The sequence below is a fragment of the Eriocheir sinensis genome, chromosome 38 (assembly GCF_024679095.1).
Source record: "Eriocheir sinensis breed Jianghai 21 chromosome 38, ASM2467909v1, whole genome shotgun sequence".
Taxonomy (NCBI): domain Eukaryota; kingdom Metazoa; phylum Arthropoda; class Malacostraca; order Decapoda; family Varunidae; genus Eriocheir; species Eriocheir sinensis.
The window spans coordinates 12,062,988-12,083,535 of NC_066546.1; the positions used below are offsets into that span (position 1 = coordinate 12,062,988).

Here is a 20,548-nt window from a genome sequence, read left to right on the forward strand (position 1 = left end):
GACAGCAGGAAGGAGAGAGAGAGAGAGAGAGAGAGAGAGAGAGAGAGAGAGAGAGAGAGAGAGAGAGAGAGGAGTAAAAGAATAACAAACGAGATAAGAGGTAGAGAGAAAACTATAAAAAAAACGTAAAAATAGATTTAAAAAACACGAAAATTAATTAAACAAGAACCAAGTAATAAAAAAGGAAAATAACAACAGACAAACATTAAGATATCAAAGACGAAAACGACAAATTGTGGAGGGAATAAAAAATGTATTGAAGAAAATGAGAAAGACAAGGAATATATTCTTGTCTTGGAAGAGGAGGAGGAGGAGGAGGAGGACGAGGAGGAGGAGGAGGAAAACTTACGAATAAACTGTGTGTTCTCTCCCTTTGGCTCTTGAGTGGTGGCAGGGGACTCTCTCTCTCTCTCTCTCACTCTCTCTCTCTCTCAAGTGCTAAGAGAGAGAGAGAGAGAGAGAGAGAGAGAGAGAGAGAGAGAGGCATTCCATTCTTTAGTGTTATCGTTCTCGTGTTGTTTTTGTTTTTCTTGTTTTCTTTCCTTGTTTAGATTTGTCTCGTTTTTCCTGTCGTCTGTTTTTCCTGCTTCGTTTTATTCGTCTCGTTTTTCCTGTTCGTGTTAGTCGGTTGTCGGTGTGTTCGTTAGTTTGTCGGTGTGTGTGTGTTAGTCGGCGTTTATGTGTGTGTTTGTTCGGTGTGTTTCATCTTGTTTTGTTTTGTTTTCGTTTATTTTCTTGTTTTTTGTGTTTTTTTTTTTCATAATTTAATTCATTCATTTATACTTCATGTTCTTTGTTTGTCCGGCCTGTTTTATCTCGTTATTTTTTCCTTTATTTTCTTTGTATGTGTGTGTGTGTATGTGTGTGTGTGTGTGTGTGTGTGTGTGTGTGTGTGTGTGTGTGTGTGTTTGATGTCTACTTCTTTTTCCCTCTCTTAACACTCTTATCAACAACTTAAGTTTATTTTTATTTTTCACATTTCCGTTTTTTCTTCCTTCTTTACCCTCCTTCGAAACCTGTATTAAGATGTATGTCCACTTAGCTGTGTTTAGTGTCCTTGTTTAATGTCTGTTTACTCCTGTTTTTTTATGTATCTGTTGTTGTTTTTTTATCTATAACTTACTTTTTGTTTCTTTTTTCATCTCATCCATGTATCAAGTCCTTCTAATCCCGTTATTCTGTACTCATCTCCTTTATATCTACAATCTCACTATGTTTCTTTTTATCCATAACTTATTTTCCTTTATCCTCACCTCATCCATGTATCAAGTCCTTCTTATCCCGTTATTCTGTACTTATCTCCTTTATATCTACAATCTCACTATGTTTCTTTTTATCCATAACTTATTTTCCTTTATCCTCACCTCATCCATGTATCAAGTCCTTCTAATCCCGTTATTCTGTACTCATCTCCTTTATATGTACAATCTCACTTTGTTTCTTTTCCTTCGCCGCTCTTCCTATGTCTTCTCCGTTGTCCGCATCTTTCCCAGCTACCTCCTTCTCTCACATCAGTCAATTTTAAAGGCCAAAAAAGAGGTTAAACGCGTCCCCATGAGTGTTTCTTTACGTTCACGGTGCAGAAACTTTGTCACTCTACCACAGGGCCAGAAAACTACCCCTGGAAATGCCCACAAATCCTCCGAAAGCCTTGTTAAATCTATGTGCTTGGGCGCCGAAAGGTTTTAAAATATGACCCTCACTCTATTCTCGCCCTATTGGATACCTATTCGCCATATATATCCTTATCTAAGCCTGTTATCTCTTTTATCTACAACCTAATTATGTTTCTTTACCTTCATCCCTTTTTCTTCTGTCTTTTCCCATTGTCCACACCATCTATCACTCCCCTAATTGGACACCTTTCCGCTCTATCTACCATTATTTACGGCTGTTTTTTCTTCATTTATCTCTTTAACAACCAGCCTAATTATATTGTTTCCCTTCATCGCCTTTCCTTTGACTTCCCTCATTGTCCACAGCTCCCCCACCTACCCCCTCACCATGCTCGCCTAATTGCACACCTTTTCGCTCTATCTGCCCTTATTTACGCCCGTGTAATCTTGTTTCCTCCCTTAATTAAGGTTATTTATAGGGTGGACGATGACTCGAGGGAGAGAAGTGGTGGTGACAGGCGTGGTGACGGTGCTGGTGGCGGTGGTGACGATGGTGGTGGTGATGGCAGGCGTGGTGACAGCTACGGGACCCACAGGTAACGTTATATCACCTGGAGATAAGAATGATGCCCCCTACAGTACTTTATTTTTTACAGGACAGAAAGCAACTCAAGGGCAACAAAAAGAAAGTGTAGAAAAAAGCCTGCTAATCGCTGCTCCTATATAAAAGTCAAAAGTAAAGAGTGACCAAAAGAGAGGTCAGTTTCGGGTGGAAGAGAAGTCAGTTTCGGGTGGAAGAGAGGTCAATTTCGGGAGGAAGAGAGGTCAATTTAGGGAGGAAGAGAGGTTAATTTCGGGTGGAAGAGAGGTCAATTTGGGGTGGAAGAGAAGTCAATTTTGGGTGGAAGAGAGGTCAATTTCGGGAGGAAGAGAGGTCAATTTCGGGTGGAAGAGAGGTCAATTTCGGGAGGAAGAGAAGTCAATTTTGGGTGGAAGAGAGGTCAATTTCGGGAGGAAGAGAAGTCAATTTTGGGTGGAAGAGAGCTCAGTTTCGGGAGGAAGAGAGGTCAATTTCAGGTGGAAGAGATGTCAATTTAGGATGGATTACAACACTTATATTGAAAAAAGAAAACTGATATGGGACGCAGAAACGGGTGTAAGATGAATCAATACAGGGCAATATCTGGTACACAGGCAAGGTGGTGGAGGAGTGGAGGAAACTGAGCGGGTATGTAGTTGGGGCAAACATTCCTGATAGCATTAAATGAAGGTTAGATGCGTTAATAAGGTTGAAACGGTAGAAAAAGCATAAAAACAGGAAAGAACAATAGCGCTAAAAAAAGGTAGATGTTGATTACACGGTTAACAATAAATGGATGCTATATACGTTAATAGACTTGAGACGGTAGAAAAAGCATAAAAACAGGAAATAAAACAATAGCGCCCAAAAATGGTAGATATTGATTAGTAAGGTTTAAAAATAGAAACAATAGCAGGATAAACAGCAAAAAAACAAAAGGTGATTGAGAAGAAAATAAACAAATGTATATAAAGTTGATTAGCCGGCTTTTTTTCATTATTGTTTCCTTTTTCTTCTTTTTTTGTGCCCTTGAGCTGTTTCCTTTGCTGTAAAAAAAAAAAAAAAAAAAAAAAAACGAGATATGAAAATGTTCTAAAGTCTGTCTGTGCATATAAAGTTGATCGGGCTTTTCTTCACCATTGTTTTCTTTTCATTTTTTTTTACCTTGAGCAGTTTCCTTTGCTGTAAAAAAAAAAAAAGACAGGAAAATACGATATAGAGTCTGTCTGCGTTTATAAAGTTCATTAGCGGGCTCTTTTCCATCATTGCTTCCATTTTTCTTTCCGGGGGTGGAGGGGGGGGGGGGTGCTTTGAGATGTTTCCTTTGCTGTATAAAAAAAAAAAACAGGAAAATCTGATCTAGAGTCTGTCTGATTTGGTTCTCACAGAGTTTCCCGTCCAATCAGATTATCGGGTTTTCTGCGCCAGGACATTAATTTCCTCATTACGGTGATTGGATCAAGGCGGAGGCGCGTCATCGACAGGGCGCATACGGGAGCGAGTTTTTTTTTGTTGTTGTTGTTGTTTTTTGCGGCGTTTTGTTTTTCCCTATGTGTGTCTTTTTACCGTTTTCTTTGTGTTTCAGTTTTTCTTTTTCTTTTTTTGTTGTTTTCTCTTTTTTAACTTTTTTTGCGGTTTTGTTTTGTTTTTCCTGTTTGTGTCTTTTTGCCGTTTTCTTTGTGTTTCCGTTTTTCTTTTTTCTTTTTTTGTTGTTTTATCTTTTTTAACTTTTTTGCGGCTTTTTTTGTTTTTCCTGTTTGTCTCTTTTTCCGTTTTTTGTATGTTTTCTTTTTTTTTCTCTCTCTCTCTTCTGAATTTTTTTTTCCCTTTTTATATATATTTTTGCTGTTTTGTTTTGTTTTTTTCATTTGTTTCTTGTTAATTTTTTTTACGCTTTCTTTTCTTTGTTTTCTTTTTTTTTACGTAATTTTCCCGATATCTATTTTTTTGCGGCTTTGTTTTCTTTATTTGTACCTTCCTTCTTTCCTTATTCACGTTTTCTTCTTTTTAATTTTACGCTATTTTCCTTATTTTTTTTACCTTTTTAACTTTTCCTTCGCTACTCATTTTCTTCTTTACCTTTCGCTTTTGCTGCCAATGTCTACCTTTTTTACATTTTTTTTAACATATTTTACCTTTTTCTACTTTACCTCTAAACGGTCTTATATTTTCTTCCTCTTTCACATCATTTTCACAGAACCTTCGACGACGCTGGCGGGGCAAGGCGTGAGCGAGGTACACAAAGAGGACCTTGCCGTGCTTACCTGGGGCGAGGCTGAAGAGGGAGGTGATGAGAAATCTGACAAAGGCGAGGAAACTGAATTCTCCAACGCCGGTGAAGCTGACGAGGGAAACGAGGGAGAAGCTGGAGGTGACGATGCATTAGGAGATGAAGGAAAGAAGGAAGGAAGGAAAATCGACGGTGATGATCGTGAAGGAGGAAGAAAACGAGGAACTGCAGGAGAAAGGAAAGGAGAAGATGAGAAATATATGAGGAAAGGAGAGAAGGAAGGAAGGAAGGAAGCAAGCAAGGAAGGAACGAACGAACGAAGAAAGGAACGAAAGAAGGAAGGAACGAAGGAAGGAAGGAACGATGACAAGATGAACGAAGGGAATAACAGAAGAAAAGACGTGAACGGAGAACGGCAACGGAAAAACAAAGAAGGAAGTAACAAAAGCGAAGCGCAAGACAACAAAACAAAAGACGATAAAGAAGAAAAGAAGAAAAAGGAAGACGGTGATAAAAACAAAGAAAACAACGAAAGAAAACACAAGACTGGAGACCGCAAACCCCAAAACGAAAGAGGAAGTGACGTAGACGATGAACAAGACAACCAAAACAACAAAACAAGGAACAAGAAAGAAGAAAATGATAAAGGAAACGAAGAAATAATCCAAAACAACGAGAAGGATGAGAAATACGATGACAAAAAGGCTGTTAAGGTCTCTGAGGCGTACGATGAGGACCAGGGAGGAGAGAGGAGAGTGAGGGGGGCTAGTGAGGGAGGTGGAGAGGCAGGGAGTGAAGGGGGAGTGAGGGCGTGGCTGGTGGTGGGGGTGGAGGAGGGGTTGCAGGCGGGTAGAGTGGAGGAACAGCAACTACGAGACTCCGCTGCGTTTTTTAATTACGTCATCCAGGTGAGTTACGGTACGAGTTCTTTGCGTTTTCTTTATTTCCGTTTTCTTTTATACCTGGTTGTTGTTTTTGTATATCCTTATTTGTTTGCTATTTTTTTTTATCACAGTAACGTGTTTTTCTTCTTCTTTTGTTTTGTTTTAATTTTCTTTTAGACGGTCTTGTTTTTTTTTTATATTTGTCGTAACTGTTTACTTTCATCTTGTTTTTGTTTTGTTCTCTCATTGCAAGAAGGGTTTTTTTTCTGCTCCTTAACGGTTTTTCTTTATTTCCTTTTATATTTCGTCATAACTCTTTCCTTGCACCTTTTTGTTTTATATTTTCTAACACAGTAACGTTTCCTTTTTATTTTTTTAACACCGGCCTTTCTTTAGACTCTTATATAATATGTCGTAACTCTTTTCTTTCATCTTCGTTTTTCTTCGTTTGCTTTTTCATAACAGTAACATTTCTTCTTTTCTTCTTAATAACGGCTTTTCATTATTCCCTTATAAATAATTTCTCACGACTATTTCCGTTCATTTATTTTCTTTTTGTCTTCATATCGTTTCTTCTTAATAATGAACTTTCCCAACCCGTCTGTTATCAGTTAATTGGTTTCTTTCCCACAGGTTCAGCTGGACGGGGAGGAGCTCAGGTGTGCCTCAGGTGAACACGACGACACCCTCCTTGTCTTCCTGCCCAGGTGAGGGATGCAAAACTTGATTCTTGTCGTATGATACTTTTACAACTATTTATGATTCCAGTACCATACATAGAGGGAACATCAAGACACCTCTGATTGAAATTAACTTTGCAATTGAAACTTTATTTTTTAATGTGTGTGTGTGTGTGTGTGTGTGTGTGTGTGTGTGTGTGTGTGTGTGTGTGTGTGTGTGTGTGTGTGTGTGTGTGTGTGTGTGTGTGTGTGTGTGTGTGTGTGTGTGTGTGTGTGTGTGTGTGAATAAGGTATTGCTTTTACTGTAGGAAAAAACTGAAAACCCTGAATTTTTAGACTAGATTAATGTGTTTTAACTGTTTTTATTGTTTTCCAAATTAAACGCCACTTTTTTTTTGTATCAACGTAGCATTAGAATAGTATATCTTGATAGGTTTTAGGTCTAATCTCCGCTCATATTCAGTTCGTGGGAAAAAAAGCTGTATTTTTAGATTTCTTTGGTTTATGAATGTGTGTTAACGAAGCTAATAATGTGTGTGTGTGTGTGTGTGTGTGTGTGTGTGTGTGTGTGTGTGCAGGGCCGAGGGCGTGGTGCAGGGCGCTCCAGGGGTAGTGGCTGCGGCGTTGGCAGAGGCAGGGGCCGGTATCCTGCTCCCTGACTTTCACCACCACCACCACAACGACGATAACGACCACTACCACCACCACCACCACCACAGCGACGACCATCAACAACAACATCACCACCAGCCACTCTACGGTCAGTCCAAACACTCTATACAAGACCTTTTTACGTACTTCTGTCAGCGTTTTTTTATCTACTGAGTATTTGAAGAGTTTTGACAGGACTATAGAGTGTTGAAATGACGGGAGAGAAAAGAGAAAACAAACTAATACAGAAATAACAGACGCAATCACTCTGTTTCATACAATTAATCAAACTAAGGAAAAATGATATGGAACAGTTGTCAGGAAAAAAAATAATTGCATGTTTTCTTGTAAGCTCCTATTTTCTGTTTTGAAGGTGAAACTCTACTAGTATCAGGCGAATATATTTACCTTTTTAATCTTGCCTCTCTCTACTCATATCCATCCATCGGTCTATTTGTCTTCCTTCCTCCTTTCTCATTTCATATCTTCCTCCTTTCATTCCATTCCCCTTATCACCATATTATCCTCCACTTCATCTCATTTACCTCTTCTGATCTTCTTACATCCTACCTCTTTCTCTCTCTATTCCCCTTATCCATTAACCTCCTACATTCATTCTTCAATACAACCTTCCTTCCATCTCCTGTGCAGCTCTGGCGGGGTGGACGAGGCAGGTGAGGGAGGCCATGAGGAAGGCAGGCGTCCCATCCCTCACAGCCTTGGCCAGACACCTGCACGAGAACGAGGCGATGCGACGGAAGTGCAGAGCTAAGGTGGACAATCTCAATCGGGTGTTTCATGTTCTGGGGGACGAATCTACGGTGGGTGAAGGGCCGCTGAGTGTCGTGGGGGAGGCGGAGAGATACAGGGTGATAGTGGATGGTCGCACGCCCCCTGTTCTGCTCGCCACGCCCTCTAGTCCCCACGCCCGCGCCCTCCTCCTCGCCCTCTCTGACTACATCACAGGGCGGCTGCATCCCCGGCACGGCTGCGTCTCCTGTGTCGAGCAAGGTAAGGAAAGCGTGACATGGGTGTGAGTGTGGAAAAGTTTGAAGTCTTTCTTCTTTCTTTCTTTCTTTCTTTCTTTCTTTCTCTTTTTACAGCAACACGAGACATATTAATGGCTAGAAATATCAGTTGTATCCAGGGTGAGAAAAATAGATAAAGGGAGATGAGGCGTCCGATGGATTTTAGATATATTAAATTTCTACGTAAAAAGTATAAGTCCCTCTCTCTCTCTCTCTCTCTCTCTCTCTCTCTCTCTCTCTGGAAAATGAAAATGACTCCCTGTTTATCCAGCGCCTCATGTGTCATATTCACCTTTCACTTTCACATCACCTGAAAAATTACCTGTGTCGTTTGGCGCGCAGGTGACTGGAGGCCCTTGACGGAGGAGGACGAAGAAGGGGAAGAGGAGGAAGAAGGAGAGAAAAAGCCGAAGGAAACGATGGAGGGTGGAGAAAAAGAGGAGATGGAGGAGGAGAAGGGTAACAAAATGGAGAGAATGAAGGACAAGGATGAGAAAGAAAAAGATGAGAGGGAGAAAAAGGAGAAGGAGGAGATGGTGGAGGTGGAGGCGGAGGTAGTGGTGGTGGGGGTGTTTGTGGAGGCGCCTCAACCCTTCCTCACCGTCAGCCTCACCTCCATCCTCCGCAGCGGCCTCCACCCCGACTCCACCCACTTCTTCGTCTACAACCAGGTGGGTGGATCATCGTCTCTGAGAAAATACTTGATGATTGATTGCTGACTTACTGGTTGACTGACTGACTGACTGACTGACTGACTGACTGACTGATTGGCTGACTGACTGGCTGGATAAGTGACTGACTGGCTAGATAACTGATTAACTACTTGACTGACTGACTGACTGGCTGGATAAGTGACTGACTGGCTAGATAACTGTCTGACTACTTAACTGACTGACTGGCTAGTTAAGTGACTGACTGGCTAGATAACTGACTTACTACTTTACTGACTGGTTAGCTGACAGATTAGGCAAGGGACTAATTAATAACCTAAAATAAAGTATAGACAAAATTTTAATTCTGTAGTTAAATTAATGAAGACAACGATACGTGAAATAAGGCAAAAAAAACAAACAAAAAAAAAATGTCATATGAAAACCTCAGCGCACCTTTATACACATTAACACACCCAGACAAAGGCAATTAACACACCTGTCTTAATTAATCAACCCTCCCTTCCCCCTCCCCCCCGACCCGGCAGGTGAAGGAGTACGAGGCCCAGGTGGTGGAGTTCATTAAGGACCTCAGGGAGACAGGTGCGAGTCACGTCACCTTGGGCGAGCCTGTACCTGACGCGCTAACGATGGCGAGGCGGAAAAACGAGCTCCTGTAAGTAGTTAACGAGGTATTGTAAGTAGTTAACGAGGTCATGTAAGTGTTAACGAGATAGCGTAAGGAAGTGACCAGAACACCCTCGCTAACCACCCTTCCATCGTTGCCAGGGACGAGTGCAAGAGATTGAGGTGCGCTTGGTTCCTCCACTGGTCCACCATAGCCATGCTTAACCCAGGCATCCCGACGAGACTCATGAGGCACCTGTCCAAGACTCACCTGGCTGCCACTCACCTGCCGCCCTTACCCACCTCTACTGCCTCACCTACTCCCTCATCCTCCACACACTCCTCATCCTCTACCTCCACCACCTCTTCCTCTTCCTCCTCCTCCTCCTCCTCACGTCGTTACCTCCGCCCCGTTCTCTCTCCGGGTCTCAGGTGAGTTTAGGTACAGGTGTTTGCTTAGTCTCGTGTTAGCAGCGTAATTAAGCCCAGGTGCACACAGGTAAAGGGCGTGGAATGGTATTACGGATGTGTTTGTGTTGCCTTTGTGTTTGTTTTGTTTGTGTGATTGGGGTTGGGTAGAGGGGGGTTGAGGGAGTGGGGTTGTTTGGTGTGGGGAGGAGGAGGTGTGTGTGTGTGTGTGTGTGTGTGTGTGTGTGTGTGTGTGTGTGTGTGTGTGTGTGTGTGTGTGTGTGTGTGTGTGTGTGTGTGTGTTTCTAATGTGTTTTTTGCCTTTTTCTTTTTTCTTTTTTCTTTTTTTCTGTCTCTTGTTTCAATGGGCTTTGTTTTGCATTTTTGTTGCCTCAGATTTCCCAGAGTTTTTTCGCTCTTTTGTGGGTTTTTTATTCCTGATACAGTTGTGGATTTTTTATACATATTTTTTCTGTTGTTTCCATTCTTCTCTCTCTCTCTCTCTCTCTCTCTCTCTCTCTCTCTCTCTCTCTCTCTCTCTCTCTCTCTCTCTCTCTCTCTCTCTCTCTCTCTCTCTCTCTCTCTCTCTCTCTCTCTCTCTCTCTCTCTCTCTCTCTCTCTCTCTCTCTCTCTCTCTCTCTCTCTCTCTCTCTCTCTCTCTCTCTCTCTCTCTCTCTCTCTCTCTCTCTCTCTCTCTCTCTCTCTCTCTCTCTCTCTCTCTCTCTCTCTCTCTCTCTCTCTCTCTCTCTCTCTCTCTCTCTCTCTCTCTCTCTCTCTCTCTCTCTCTCTCTCTCTCTCTCTCTCTCTCTCTCTCTCTCTCTCTCTCTCTCTCTCTCTCTCTCTCTCTCTCTCTCTCTCTCTCTCTCTCTCTCTCTCTCTCTCTCTCTCTCTCTCTCTCTCTCTCTCTCTCTCTCTCTCTCTCTCTCTCTCTCTCTCTCTCTCTCTCTCTCTCTCTCTCTCTCTCTCTCTCTCTCTCTCTCTCTCTCTCTCTCTCTCTCTCTCTCTCTCGCTCTCTCTCTCTCTCTCTCTCTCTCTCTCTCTCTCTCTCTCTCTCTCTCTCTCTCTCTCTCTCTCTCTCTCTCTCTCTCTCTCTCTCTCTCTCTCTCTCTCTCTCTCTCTCTCCACACTCCAACATATTGACAAATTCTACTGGAATCCAACTAACCTCTGATTTTGGTCTTACACACACACACACACACACACACACACACACACACACACACACACACACACACACACACACACACACACACACACACAGGGTCCAACAGGGAATCGAAGCCACGTTCACAAGAGATGTTGGAGGAGAGAACAATATGCCAGCTCATTCCTGGGACCACGAGGCCATTATGAGCGGCAAACCCAGTGTCAGGTGTGTAATAGTAGTAGTAGTAGTAGTAGTAGTAGTAGTAGTAGTAGTAGTAGTAGTAGTAGTAGTACCGCTCACAACGCAACTCTAATGGTTGGAGGCCCGTTAAATAAAAAAAAAAATAGTAGCAGTAGTAGTAGTAGTAGTAGTTGTAGTAGTAGCATTGGTAACAGACGTAATACCTTGAATATCAATAATAACTGCGATTTTTTTTTATATATTTAAATGGTTTAAAAATCAATTAACCAAAAGCGGAAACACGAATACGAGATAGCAAAACAAAAATAATATACCCAAAATCATTATAATCTCTACCAGCAAACACACAATTGCAACAAAATCATAACATTACCCCTCCCCCACCCCACCCCACCCCCTTTTCATTCCACACAGAGGGCAGTGGCATGCTAGCTGCGTCAAGGAAGTGTACCTCATACCACGGGAAGTCCTGGAGCACCTCACCTCACCATACACACCTTCGCGTCACAAGGACTCAAACATCGCCTTCTGCGCCACGCTCCGAGAGGCTGGGGTCCCTATGGTGGTGACTACGGCCATTCCTAACCTCGGAGCGCTGGTGAACTCGACAGGATGCACCACCTCCACGCACGACATCACGAACTACCTCTCCAACCCCGACCTGTGGAGGTTTATCTATCTGAACCCCGCCTGGCAGGAGATCCAGACTGGGAATTTATCTCAAGTGTCAAGGGTGAGAGAGAGAGAGAGAGAGAGAGAGAGAGAGTTTGGGAGGTATGATGACAGGTAGGAAAAGGTATATATAGAGATAGATAGATAGATAAATAGACATAGAGAGAGAGGAATAGATAAAAAAGTTAGAAAAAATAGTTTGGGAGGTATGTAAATGAGTAAATGAGAGAGAGAGAGAGAGAGAGAGAGAGAGAGAGAGAGAGAGAGAGAGATTGTTAGTTACTTAGCTGGAGATAAAATCGTATAAGTAGCTTGCAAAATTGATAGACAGATATAAGAGATAGATAAATAGATAGATAGATAGATAGACAGATAGAAATATAAATAGGTAGATAGATAAATATATACATAAGTAAATAGGAAGTAGATAGACAGATACATAGATCGATAGATGGATAGAAAAATAGATAAGTTGTGTGATAGATAGTAGATAGATTGACAGATAGATAGATAGATAGATAGATAGATAGAGACAGATAGACAGATATATAGTGATTAATTGATGGACAGAGCAATGACATTATAGATACAAATTCCGAAAGTTAAATAGTAACTTTTCTTTTTAGTTTCATTGTTTTATTTCATCAATCATCGCTCATCAAACTCTCCCTAATTAATGAATTGTTACCTGGGTGAGTTTTGTACCTGCGGGTCATTGTACCTTTGCACTGGTAATTAACTCTCTCTCTCTCTCTCTCTCTCTCTCTCTCTCTCTCTCTCTCTCTCTCTCTCTCTCTCTCTCTCTCTCTCTCTCTCTCTCTCTCTCTCTCTCTCTCTCTCTCTCTCTCTCTCTCTCTCTCTCTCTCCTTTCATTTTATTTCATCATATCTTCCTATTTTTTGTTTGTTTGTTTGTTTTTTTCATTGTTTTACTTTTCTTCATTTTTTCCTTCTTTTTTCTTTCTTACTTTCTTTTCCTTTCGACCTATCTCTCCTTCCTATCCTTTCTTTCTCCTCTTCATTCCCTCTTTCCCTTCCCACCATTCCTTCCTTCCTTCTTCCTACCCTTTCCTCTTCGTTTCTTCTATCCCTCCCACACTTCTTTCCTTCTCCTTGCCTCCTCTTCATTCAATCTTTCCTCTCCCATCGTTCCTTCCTTCCATCTTCCTACCCTTTCCTCTTCGTTTCTTCTTTCCCTCCCACACTCCTTTCCTTCTCCTTGCCTCATCTTCATTCAATCTTTCCTCTCCCATCGTTACTTCCTTCCACCTTCCTCTCTTCTTCCCGACAGCCGTGTGACGAGGTATACCTGTTTCCTACCTTCACTGATCGCTTCTGCATTGACCTCCTTCACCTGGCATACTCCAAGAATAAGTGGTCATCTGCCCTGAAAAAGGTAAGTCCTCCTCCTCTTTCTCCTTCCCCTCCTTTTCTTCTTCTTCTGCTCCTGCTTCTCCTACTCGTATACTTCAATTCCTCCTGCTTTTCTTTATTCCTTTAATCTAACCTGCTCTTTGAAATGTAAGTCCTCCTCCTCCTCCTCCTCCTCCTCCTCCTCCTTATTCCCTTTAACTTCACGCGTCCTGCATTGAGTAAGCTTTCCTCCTCCTCCTCCTTCTTCTCCTCCTCCTCCTCCTCCTCCTCGAACATCACCTGTCCTCCAAAAGGTAAGTCCGCTATCAGTTCTTCTTCTTCTTCTTCTTCTACTTTTTCTTCTTCTTTTTCTTTTTTTCTTCTTCTTTTTCTTCTTCCTCTTCTTCTTCTTCTTCTTCTTTTCTCCCGCCTCCTCCGCCTCCTTACCATCTCCTCCATCTCCTCCACATCATCTTATTGAGTAACACGATTTCTTCCACCTCCTCCACCACCACCACCACCACCACTACCTCCTCCTCCACCACCACCACCACCACCAGGACCCAAGGAAGAAGTCACCGGGGATTGAGTCAGTGCCCACCGTGGACCAATGGCTCTCTGACCTCGACATGGGGGAGGTCATAAACGCTCTGATGGTGGACGTGTTTTATACCCAACTCAGCATTTCCTTCCCCTACGGCAACAAGGTAAAGGGGTGGGGGTGAAGGGAATGGGGAATGGGATGGTTGGAATAGGCACTGGGAAATAGGTTCTGTTGTTGTTTTTCTTTGTGGTTTTCTTCTTGTTTCTTCTGCTCTTGTTCTACTTTTCTTCTTTCTCTCCTTTTTTTCTTTTCTTCGTGTTTTCTTCCTCTTTGTTCTTTTTTTATCTTGTTCTCGTGTTCTTGTTCTTCCTCTTCCTCTTCTCCTTCTTCTTTCCTTGTCTGCATTTCCTATACTGAAGAAGGATGGGAAGGGAGGAAAGAATGAAGGGGAGAAGTTTGGATGAAGGAAGGAGATGTAGGAAGGAAGAAGAGTGGAAAGGGAAAGAAAGAATGAAAAGGAGAATGAAGGAGGATGAATGAAGGAGAATAGACAAATAGACTACCTCATTAACAGACAGAGGAATAACATTAGTAACATAAGGGAAAGAGTAGAATGCGTGGTGGGGTTTGTGAGGGGGGGAGGGGGGGGTAGAGGGGGTTGGGGTGAAGGGGAGGCGGAGGGGAGGGGGGGGGGGTTGTACGCTTGGTGGGTCTATCAAGTGGGAGGAAATTAGACTCTCCTGTTTAATTACTCTCTCTCTCTCTCTCTCTCTCTCTCTCTCTCTCTCTCTCTCTCTCTCTCTCTCTCTCTCTCTCTCTCTCTCTCTTGATTTGTGGCGTTCTCTTTTTCTCACTCTCGTTTTCTTTTTCCCTCCCGTTTTCTGTTGCTTGTTCTCTTCCTGGCGACGTTCTCTTGTTTCCACTCTCTCTCTCTCTCTCTCTCTCTCTCTCTCTCTCTCTCTCTCTCTCTCTCTCTCTCTTGCTTGTTCTCTTTTCACTCTCTTTGTTGACTACGTTCTCTTCTTCTCTCTCTCTCTCGTTCTCTATAACTTGTTTTCTCTCTACGTTCTACTTTTCTTCCTGGCGTTCTCTTCTTATGTCACTCTCTCTCTTGCTCTCTTGAAACTGTACACCCTTCCCTTCTCCCCCTCCCTCTCTCTCTCTTCCTCTATTTTTCATCCCCTCTCCCACCCTCAAGTGTACGGAAATATAGTGTAATTTAATGTAAGGTAATGTTAAGACACAATACAGCAGGGTTGGGGTGAACTCAACAAAGGTACCTTCATCCTTTTGAGGCTATATATGTATACTATTATATGTATGTGTATATCTCAATAAATGTATCAAATCAAATCAAGGACAAGGTGGTGATGTCCCTGCTGGCAAGGTTCCGCCCCCACGAGCTTCCGGGGCTTCCCTCCCACCACGACGCCTCGACTGTCACCTTCCACGTTCATCTTACCCCGACGGACATCTACCAGGTGAGTCAGGCGGCGCACGTGGCCCCCAGGTAAACAGGTAATTACTTTTTTTTTATTTGGCCATAAGAGCGCATTACCGGAGTCGTATCCTTTTGGTGGTCGTCTTTTGGACACTCAACTCAATTTGTTTTTCCAGGGAGATTGTTTAGCGGACTCATTTTTTTGTTTGTTTGTTTTTTGTTTCTCCCTCAGGTGTTTCCTTTGCTGTAAAGAAAAAAATCTATTCTATTTTTAGATATTTGGAGTTTTAGATAAAAAAAATCTGGCTAGTCTTCAGTTGTTACGATAGTGGTTCGAGGGTGATCAGTTCGAAACAGCGTCACAGGGGTTCGACTCCGCCTAAACAATCGACAAACAGACCACAGCACCTTTGCCAGATTGTCGTACTCAGACCATAGTATTTACCGGTTTCTGACGCCTAACTATTGCCAAGAAACATCAGGAATTAACTATTTTAACGATAACTATAAATGAATCTCCTTATTGGGATCCACGAGACAGTTTTTGGGTCGGAAGTCGGTAAATATGAGAGGCTGAGTAAGACAATTTGGCAACTTTGAACCACAGTGAGCCGAGGTCCGGGTGAGCCTCCACAGCCCATAAGTCATGTCGTGTTATTTTCCTTTCCTTATAATTATCTTCGTTATTTGTGTGTTTATGTGTGTGCGTGGGACTGAACCGGTATTCTCAGACGCTTTCGACTCACAACAAACATTTCTAAAGGTCACAGAGATGATTAGTCGGGTTTTTATGAGTATTTTTCACATTCATTTTGTAGAAGTCTTGTCAAGTCATCACCCGGCTCATAAAACTACCCGTGGAAATCATTGTTGCCAGATTCTCGTACTCAGCCTCTTAAATTGTCGTACTCAGCCTCTTAAATTGTCGTACTCAGCCTCTTAAATGGTCGTACTCAGCCTCTTAAATGGTCGTACTCAGCCTCTTAAATGGTACTCAGCCTCTTAAATTGTCGTACTCAGCCTCTTAAATTGTCGTACTCAGCCTTTTGAATTGTCGTACTCAGCCTTTTAAATTGTCGTACTCAGCCTCTTAAATTGTCGTACTCAGCCTCTTAAATGGTCGTACTCAGCCTCTTAAATGGTACTCAGCCTCTTAAATTGTCGCACTCAGCCTCTTAAATTGTCGTACTCAGCCTCTTAAATGGTCGTATTCAGCCTCTTAAATGGTCGTACTCAGCCTCTTAAATTGTCGTACTCAGCCTCTTAAATGGTCGTACTCAGCCTCTTAAATGGTACTCAGCCTCTTAAATTGTCGCACTCAGCCTCTTAAATTGTCGTACTCAGCCTCTTAAATGGTCGTATTCAGCCTCTTAAATGGTCGTACTCAGCCTCTTAAATTGTAGTACTCAGCCTCATAAATTGTCGTACTCAGCCTCTTAAATTGTCGTACTTAGCCTGTTAAATTTACCGACTTCCGGCCCAAAAAGTGTCTCCTGGGTCCCAATAACAAGATTCATTCATAGTTATCATCAAAATAGTTAATTCCTGATGTTTCTTGGCAATAGTTAGGCGTCAGAAACCGGTAAACACAATGCTCTGAGTACGATAATCTGGCAACGGTGATAGAAATACCCACAACCTCCACGAAAGCCCTATCAAACGTGGGTGTAGACGCCGAAGAGTTTTAGAACGAGCCTCATGTCGAAGATCAGTCAGTTTTCATGAGTGTTTTTAGGTTCATGGTACAGATGAAAGGTCAGACTCTCACCAGGGTCATAAAACTGCGCCCCGGAAATGCTCAGAACCCCTACGAAAGCTGTGTGTGATTGGTCGCCGAAATGCTTTAGTATATAACCGTTTGACTTTTAATATCTACAATGTATTCTTGCTAATGTGGTGGTTAGCACACTCGGCTCACAACCGAGAGAGCCCGGGTTCGATTCCCGGGCGGAGTGGAAAAATTTAGGCGGCTTTTCCGATACCCTACGCCCCTGTCCACCCAGCAGTGAATGGGTACCAGGTATTAATCGGGGGTTGTGTCCCTTCTATAATTCCTTCCCCCTGCTGTCTCTCTCCGGCATATGACCACAGATGTTGCGCCGACTAAACGAAACTTTCCAACCTTTTTTCTTGCTAATGTGTCTGGGGAGCTTAGTGATTAAGTTACGGATGTTGTGAATATTTGCATACTAAAAGCTATCATCGGGAAGCACCAGCTCGTAAAATATAATTACTGCACAAATTACATACCCAGCCTCGTGTTGACAAGCGCCATACTATTTATCGATACGAATAACAGCCCTTCTAATTGGCATAACTAACATTGTAACGACTTCAATTAACAACTACTCTTCCTCCCCTTAATGAGGAGTGGATTATAGCAATCAGCTCAGGTATATTATTATTATTTTTTTTTTATTTATTTATTTATTTTTTTTATTTTTTTATTTTTTATTTTTTTTTTTTGCTTCGCTGATGGAAGGCAAACTGTCCCATCGCTAATGATATACGACGTTGATTTGTTTGCTTCCGTTAAAAGCCTAATGCACTTTGTCGTTTGCAAATATTCGAAAAATTTCTCTTCTTTCTCTGTTTTATTTCTCCGTCCATTACCATACGCATTGTGATGATAAAGTAATATGTATCCGCTTTTACGGTAACTATTCTCTCTCTCTCTCTCTCTCTCTCTCTCTCTCTCTCTCTCTCTCTCTCTCTCTCTCTCTCTCTCTCTCTGCCACGAGTGAAAAGTAGAAAGCAACATACAAACACACACACAGACACGACAAGCTGCTATTAAAAGTCTGAAGTCCTTGATTTATAACTCGTTCGCCGCCGACATCTTTGAAAGAAATCCTGAAATCCTGATGTTTGGTGATTTAGTCTTGCACTGCTGGATAAGCCCACGGTACTTAAACAACAGTGCCTCCGAGCCGGTCTTGAAGAGGAGAAGGGAGGATGAAGGTGTGGGTGGGTGAAGAGTTAAGGGAGATGAAATTGGGAGAGAAAGCGCGAGAAGTATTAGGGTGAGAGGGTTAGGAAGGCTTGGAGGAGACGTTTCTCAAGAGGTAAGGTTTGTTGCGCAAGGAGATCGTGTTTCCCTACGCAGAACTGGGAAAGGGAGAGTGTACGAAGACAGGGCGAGGGGAAGCAGGGAGATGAGAGTGGTAAAGGAAGAACGTACAAATAAAAGAAGGTGGAAGTGCAGGAAGATGAACGAACTAACTCTTCATTCATAAAACAATGATCATTTGGGTTTATTTCAATCTAACTTGTCCAACACCTTTCAGGGCGGGGAGCTGGAGTTTCCGCGCCAGAAGTGTCGCGTGAAGGCGGACGTGGGCGAGGTGATGGTGTTCCCCGGCCGCCTCACGCACCCCAAGATCCTGCACCCGGTGACGAGCGGCGAGCTGAACAAACTCATCATCCACGTCGACCTCCGCATACCCATGACTCGGCACCATTAACTAACGGGCGCCGACTTGTGTTTAGTGTCAGGCGCTGTTCATTAGTAATCATACGACTATCAATTATGTATCAAGATTCATACGCTATAGTTGCGCGTGATGTCGGTGGTCATCTCGTCTCAGTGTCCCTTGACCCTGTGGTGGAGTAAAAACACTCCCGCTGGGGATATAAGGCGGGTGACATCCACGGGGGGGAGGGGGGGGGGGGAGTCGAACTTATTTCTTTGACCATTTTTCCAAAGTAATTATTGGGTTGCAGTTTTATTAATTATATAAAATGGGAATCCCCGGTGCTATGGATCAATCCTGCCAAGAGGGACTCGGGATGGATAGGGCGGCTGCGTGGGAGCTTGCTCGGGGGAACCGTTGGGGATACAGTCGGCGTGTGAGCGAAGCGACCCACCCCGTGAGGTATGTTCCCCGTTAGTTAACTATCCCAAACAACTTTTTTTTCTATTAGCCACAGCTTTAGACACTGGGACCCCCCTACCCCTTCTCGTAAGTATCAATAGTTGTCTGCGCCACGCCATCTCGAAATAAAAACTCCTGTGGAATATTTGGCAGTGGTGAAAATAAATAGCAAGAACCCTTGGTCAATTTTTACTATGATGATCTTTGCCTTGACAGCTTTTACCCATGGTCATATCGGGCCGCTGTTTGGGGTCTGGCTCGGGGGTTGAAGTCCGCATTCTGAACCGGTAGCAGCGGGATCATGTTTCTTAATGATCCCTCCAAGCGAGAAAAATGAGAAAAAATCACCCCTCACACAAACCATTTCATAATATATATCAAAGCGTTTGTGATCAGATTATGTATCATCTATTTTGGGGGGTTTATATCATGGCACAAATCTGGCCCGTCTCTGCTACCGGGTTAAACGTTCCGGCGCCTCGGCTCGCCTGTTTGAAACGCCTCTCGAAGTTGCTGGGACTGTGATGGACTGTTTTGTGATCCTGGTGCTAGATTTACACGACATCTGCACCAGCAAAGGGAAAATCACCTATCAAAACCCGGTTAATCTTCTCTGTGGTCTTGGCAAATAGTCTTAGTAGAAAATTAGCGTAGTGAGAGCCGATATGTTTAAGAATATGGACTTAAGACGTACTGGATGCTCCTTTGACGTCCCGCAGCGGCACTGGGATTCGAACCTGTGTGGCTGGACGCTCTAACCCATTCACCACCGTTCCCCACCAATTATAACTTTGATAATTAGTTCACCTAGAGTGTTTACCGGCGTCAAACTCATTTATTTTCTCAAGATTAAAAAAGATTAGCATGCAAGTACGGTATGTAGCCACCACGAGTCATATTTTTCATAGCTGTTATTGCTGGTCTCCTCCCTTCTACCTCTACCCAAGCAGTCTTCTAAGTATACGTGGCCCTGAAGAGCTGTGGAGGTGGAGATAGAAGGAAGGAGACCAACTGGAAGACGGAAGAAAACGTGGGGATTGTGTGTGTGTGTGTGTGTGTGTGTGTGTGTGTGTGGGGGGGTGGGGGAGGGGGTTGTTTCGATACACGTTTCAATATTCGCTCCCTCATTCACTTCGCCCCGTGCACATTGCTATGAGTCAGTCTCCTATCACACCACCACCTGCTAACACCTGTACAGCCCCCCCGAGTGCACGCCTCCACCCGCAAACACCTGTACCGCTCCCCGAATGAAGCACATAGGACATACGGCTCTATCTTTGGACATACTACAGAAACTCAATACAGTGTGGAGGAAGATATGAGAAGTACGAACAGCAGAGAGGAAAGAGTATTCTGGTGTTCATCCTTCTCATGTCCTCCCCCGCACACCGTCTCCAGGTTTTCCTCGGGTCTTCCAGCTGGTCTCCACCCTTCGATCTCCACCTCCACAGCTCTTCAGGGCCACGTACTGAGAAGAGCTGCAGGGGTAGAGGCAGAAGGGAGGAGACCAATAATACTCGGAAATAAAAACAGGGAAATTGGCCTGAGGTGGGTACATACCGTATTTGCATGTATTGTTTTTAATCTTGAGAAAAATAAGTTTGACGCCGGTGAACAATCTAAATAAACCATTATCGAAGTTATAATTGTTGGGGCACGTTGGTCGGTGTGAAGCAAAAGAAGTATCCTATGCAGTACCCATGTTATTTTTTCGGTATATTAGAAGCAGTTTTTGGCTAGATTAACCCGGTGGTCTAGTGGATTAAAGCGTCAAGCCCCAGGCGGAGGGACTCGCAGCCCGTCCAACCCCATATGGGAAAATAATTACATTAAACGAGAAGAAGTATTATTGAAAAAGTCCTCCCAGTCATACGAGTCTTGCCCCTGGCCTAGTATTTTTTTGAAGAGTTGTAGCTAAGGTGTAGGGCCAGTTCGACAGTCCATCAGTCACTCAAGTCCCCA

At 43.2% G+C, this 20,548-nt stretch overlaps 1 protein-coding gene across 2 annotated transcripts; it reads left to right on the forward strand.

Moving 5' to 3' along the window:
• The first annotated feature begins 1,723 nt into the window (after positions 1-1,723).
• LOC127008816 (procollagen-lysine,2-oxoglutarate 5-dioxygenase 1-like) lies at positions 1,724-18,366 on the forward strand. 2 transcript variants are annotated; one of them, XM_050881211.1, is made up of 14 exons: positions 1,724-2,212; positions 4,394-5,334; positions 5,944-6,017; positions 6,569-6,750; positions 7,293-7,652; positions 8,012-8,340; positions 8,868-8,995; positions 9,109-9,378; positions 10,616-10,726; positions 11,117-11,435; positions 12,665-12,769; positions 13,287-13,433; positions 14,629-14,751; positions 17,999-18,366. In XM_050881211.1, exons 1-14 carry the CDS (start codon positions 2,104-2,106, stop codon positions 18,173-18,175), a joined length of 3,375 nt encoding a protein of 1,124 aa, XP_050737168.1. In that variant the 5' UTR covers positions 1,724-2,103; the 3' UTR covers positions 18,176-18,366. The 2 variants fall into 2 exon arrangements, with proteins under 2 accessions (XP_050737168.1, XP_050737169.1); XM_050881212.1 differs by lacking the exons at positions 1,724-2,212; positions 4,394-5,334; positions 5,944-6,017; positions 6,569-6,750 and having other exon boundaries at positions 6,987-7,652.
• Positions 18,367-20,548: the final 2,182 nt, after the last annotated feature.

Bases quoted from the DNA above. Each gene is read 5' to 3' on its own strand.
- LOC127008816 (XM_050881211.1), top strand. From the start codon at position 2,104: ATGACTCGAGGGAGAGAAGTGGTGGTGACAGGCGTGGTGACGGTGCTG. The intron at 8,996-9,108 runs GTAAGTAGTTAA...CATCGTTGCCAG, and splicing joins AGGCGGAAAAACGAGCTCCT to GGACGAGTGCAAGAGATTGA. The intron at 13,434-14,628 runs GTAAAGGGGTGG...AATCAAATCAAG, and splicing joins CCTTCCCCTACGGCAACAAG to GACAAGGTGGTGATGTCCCT.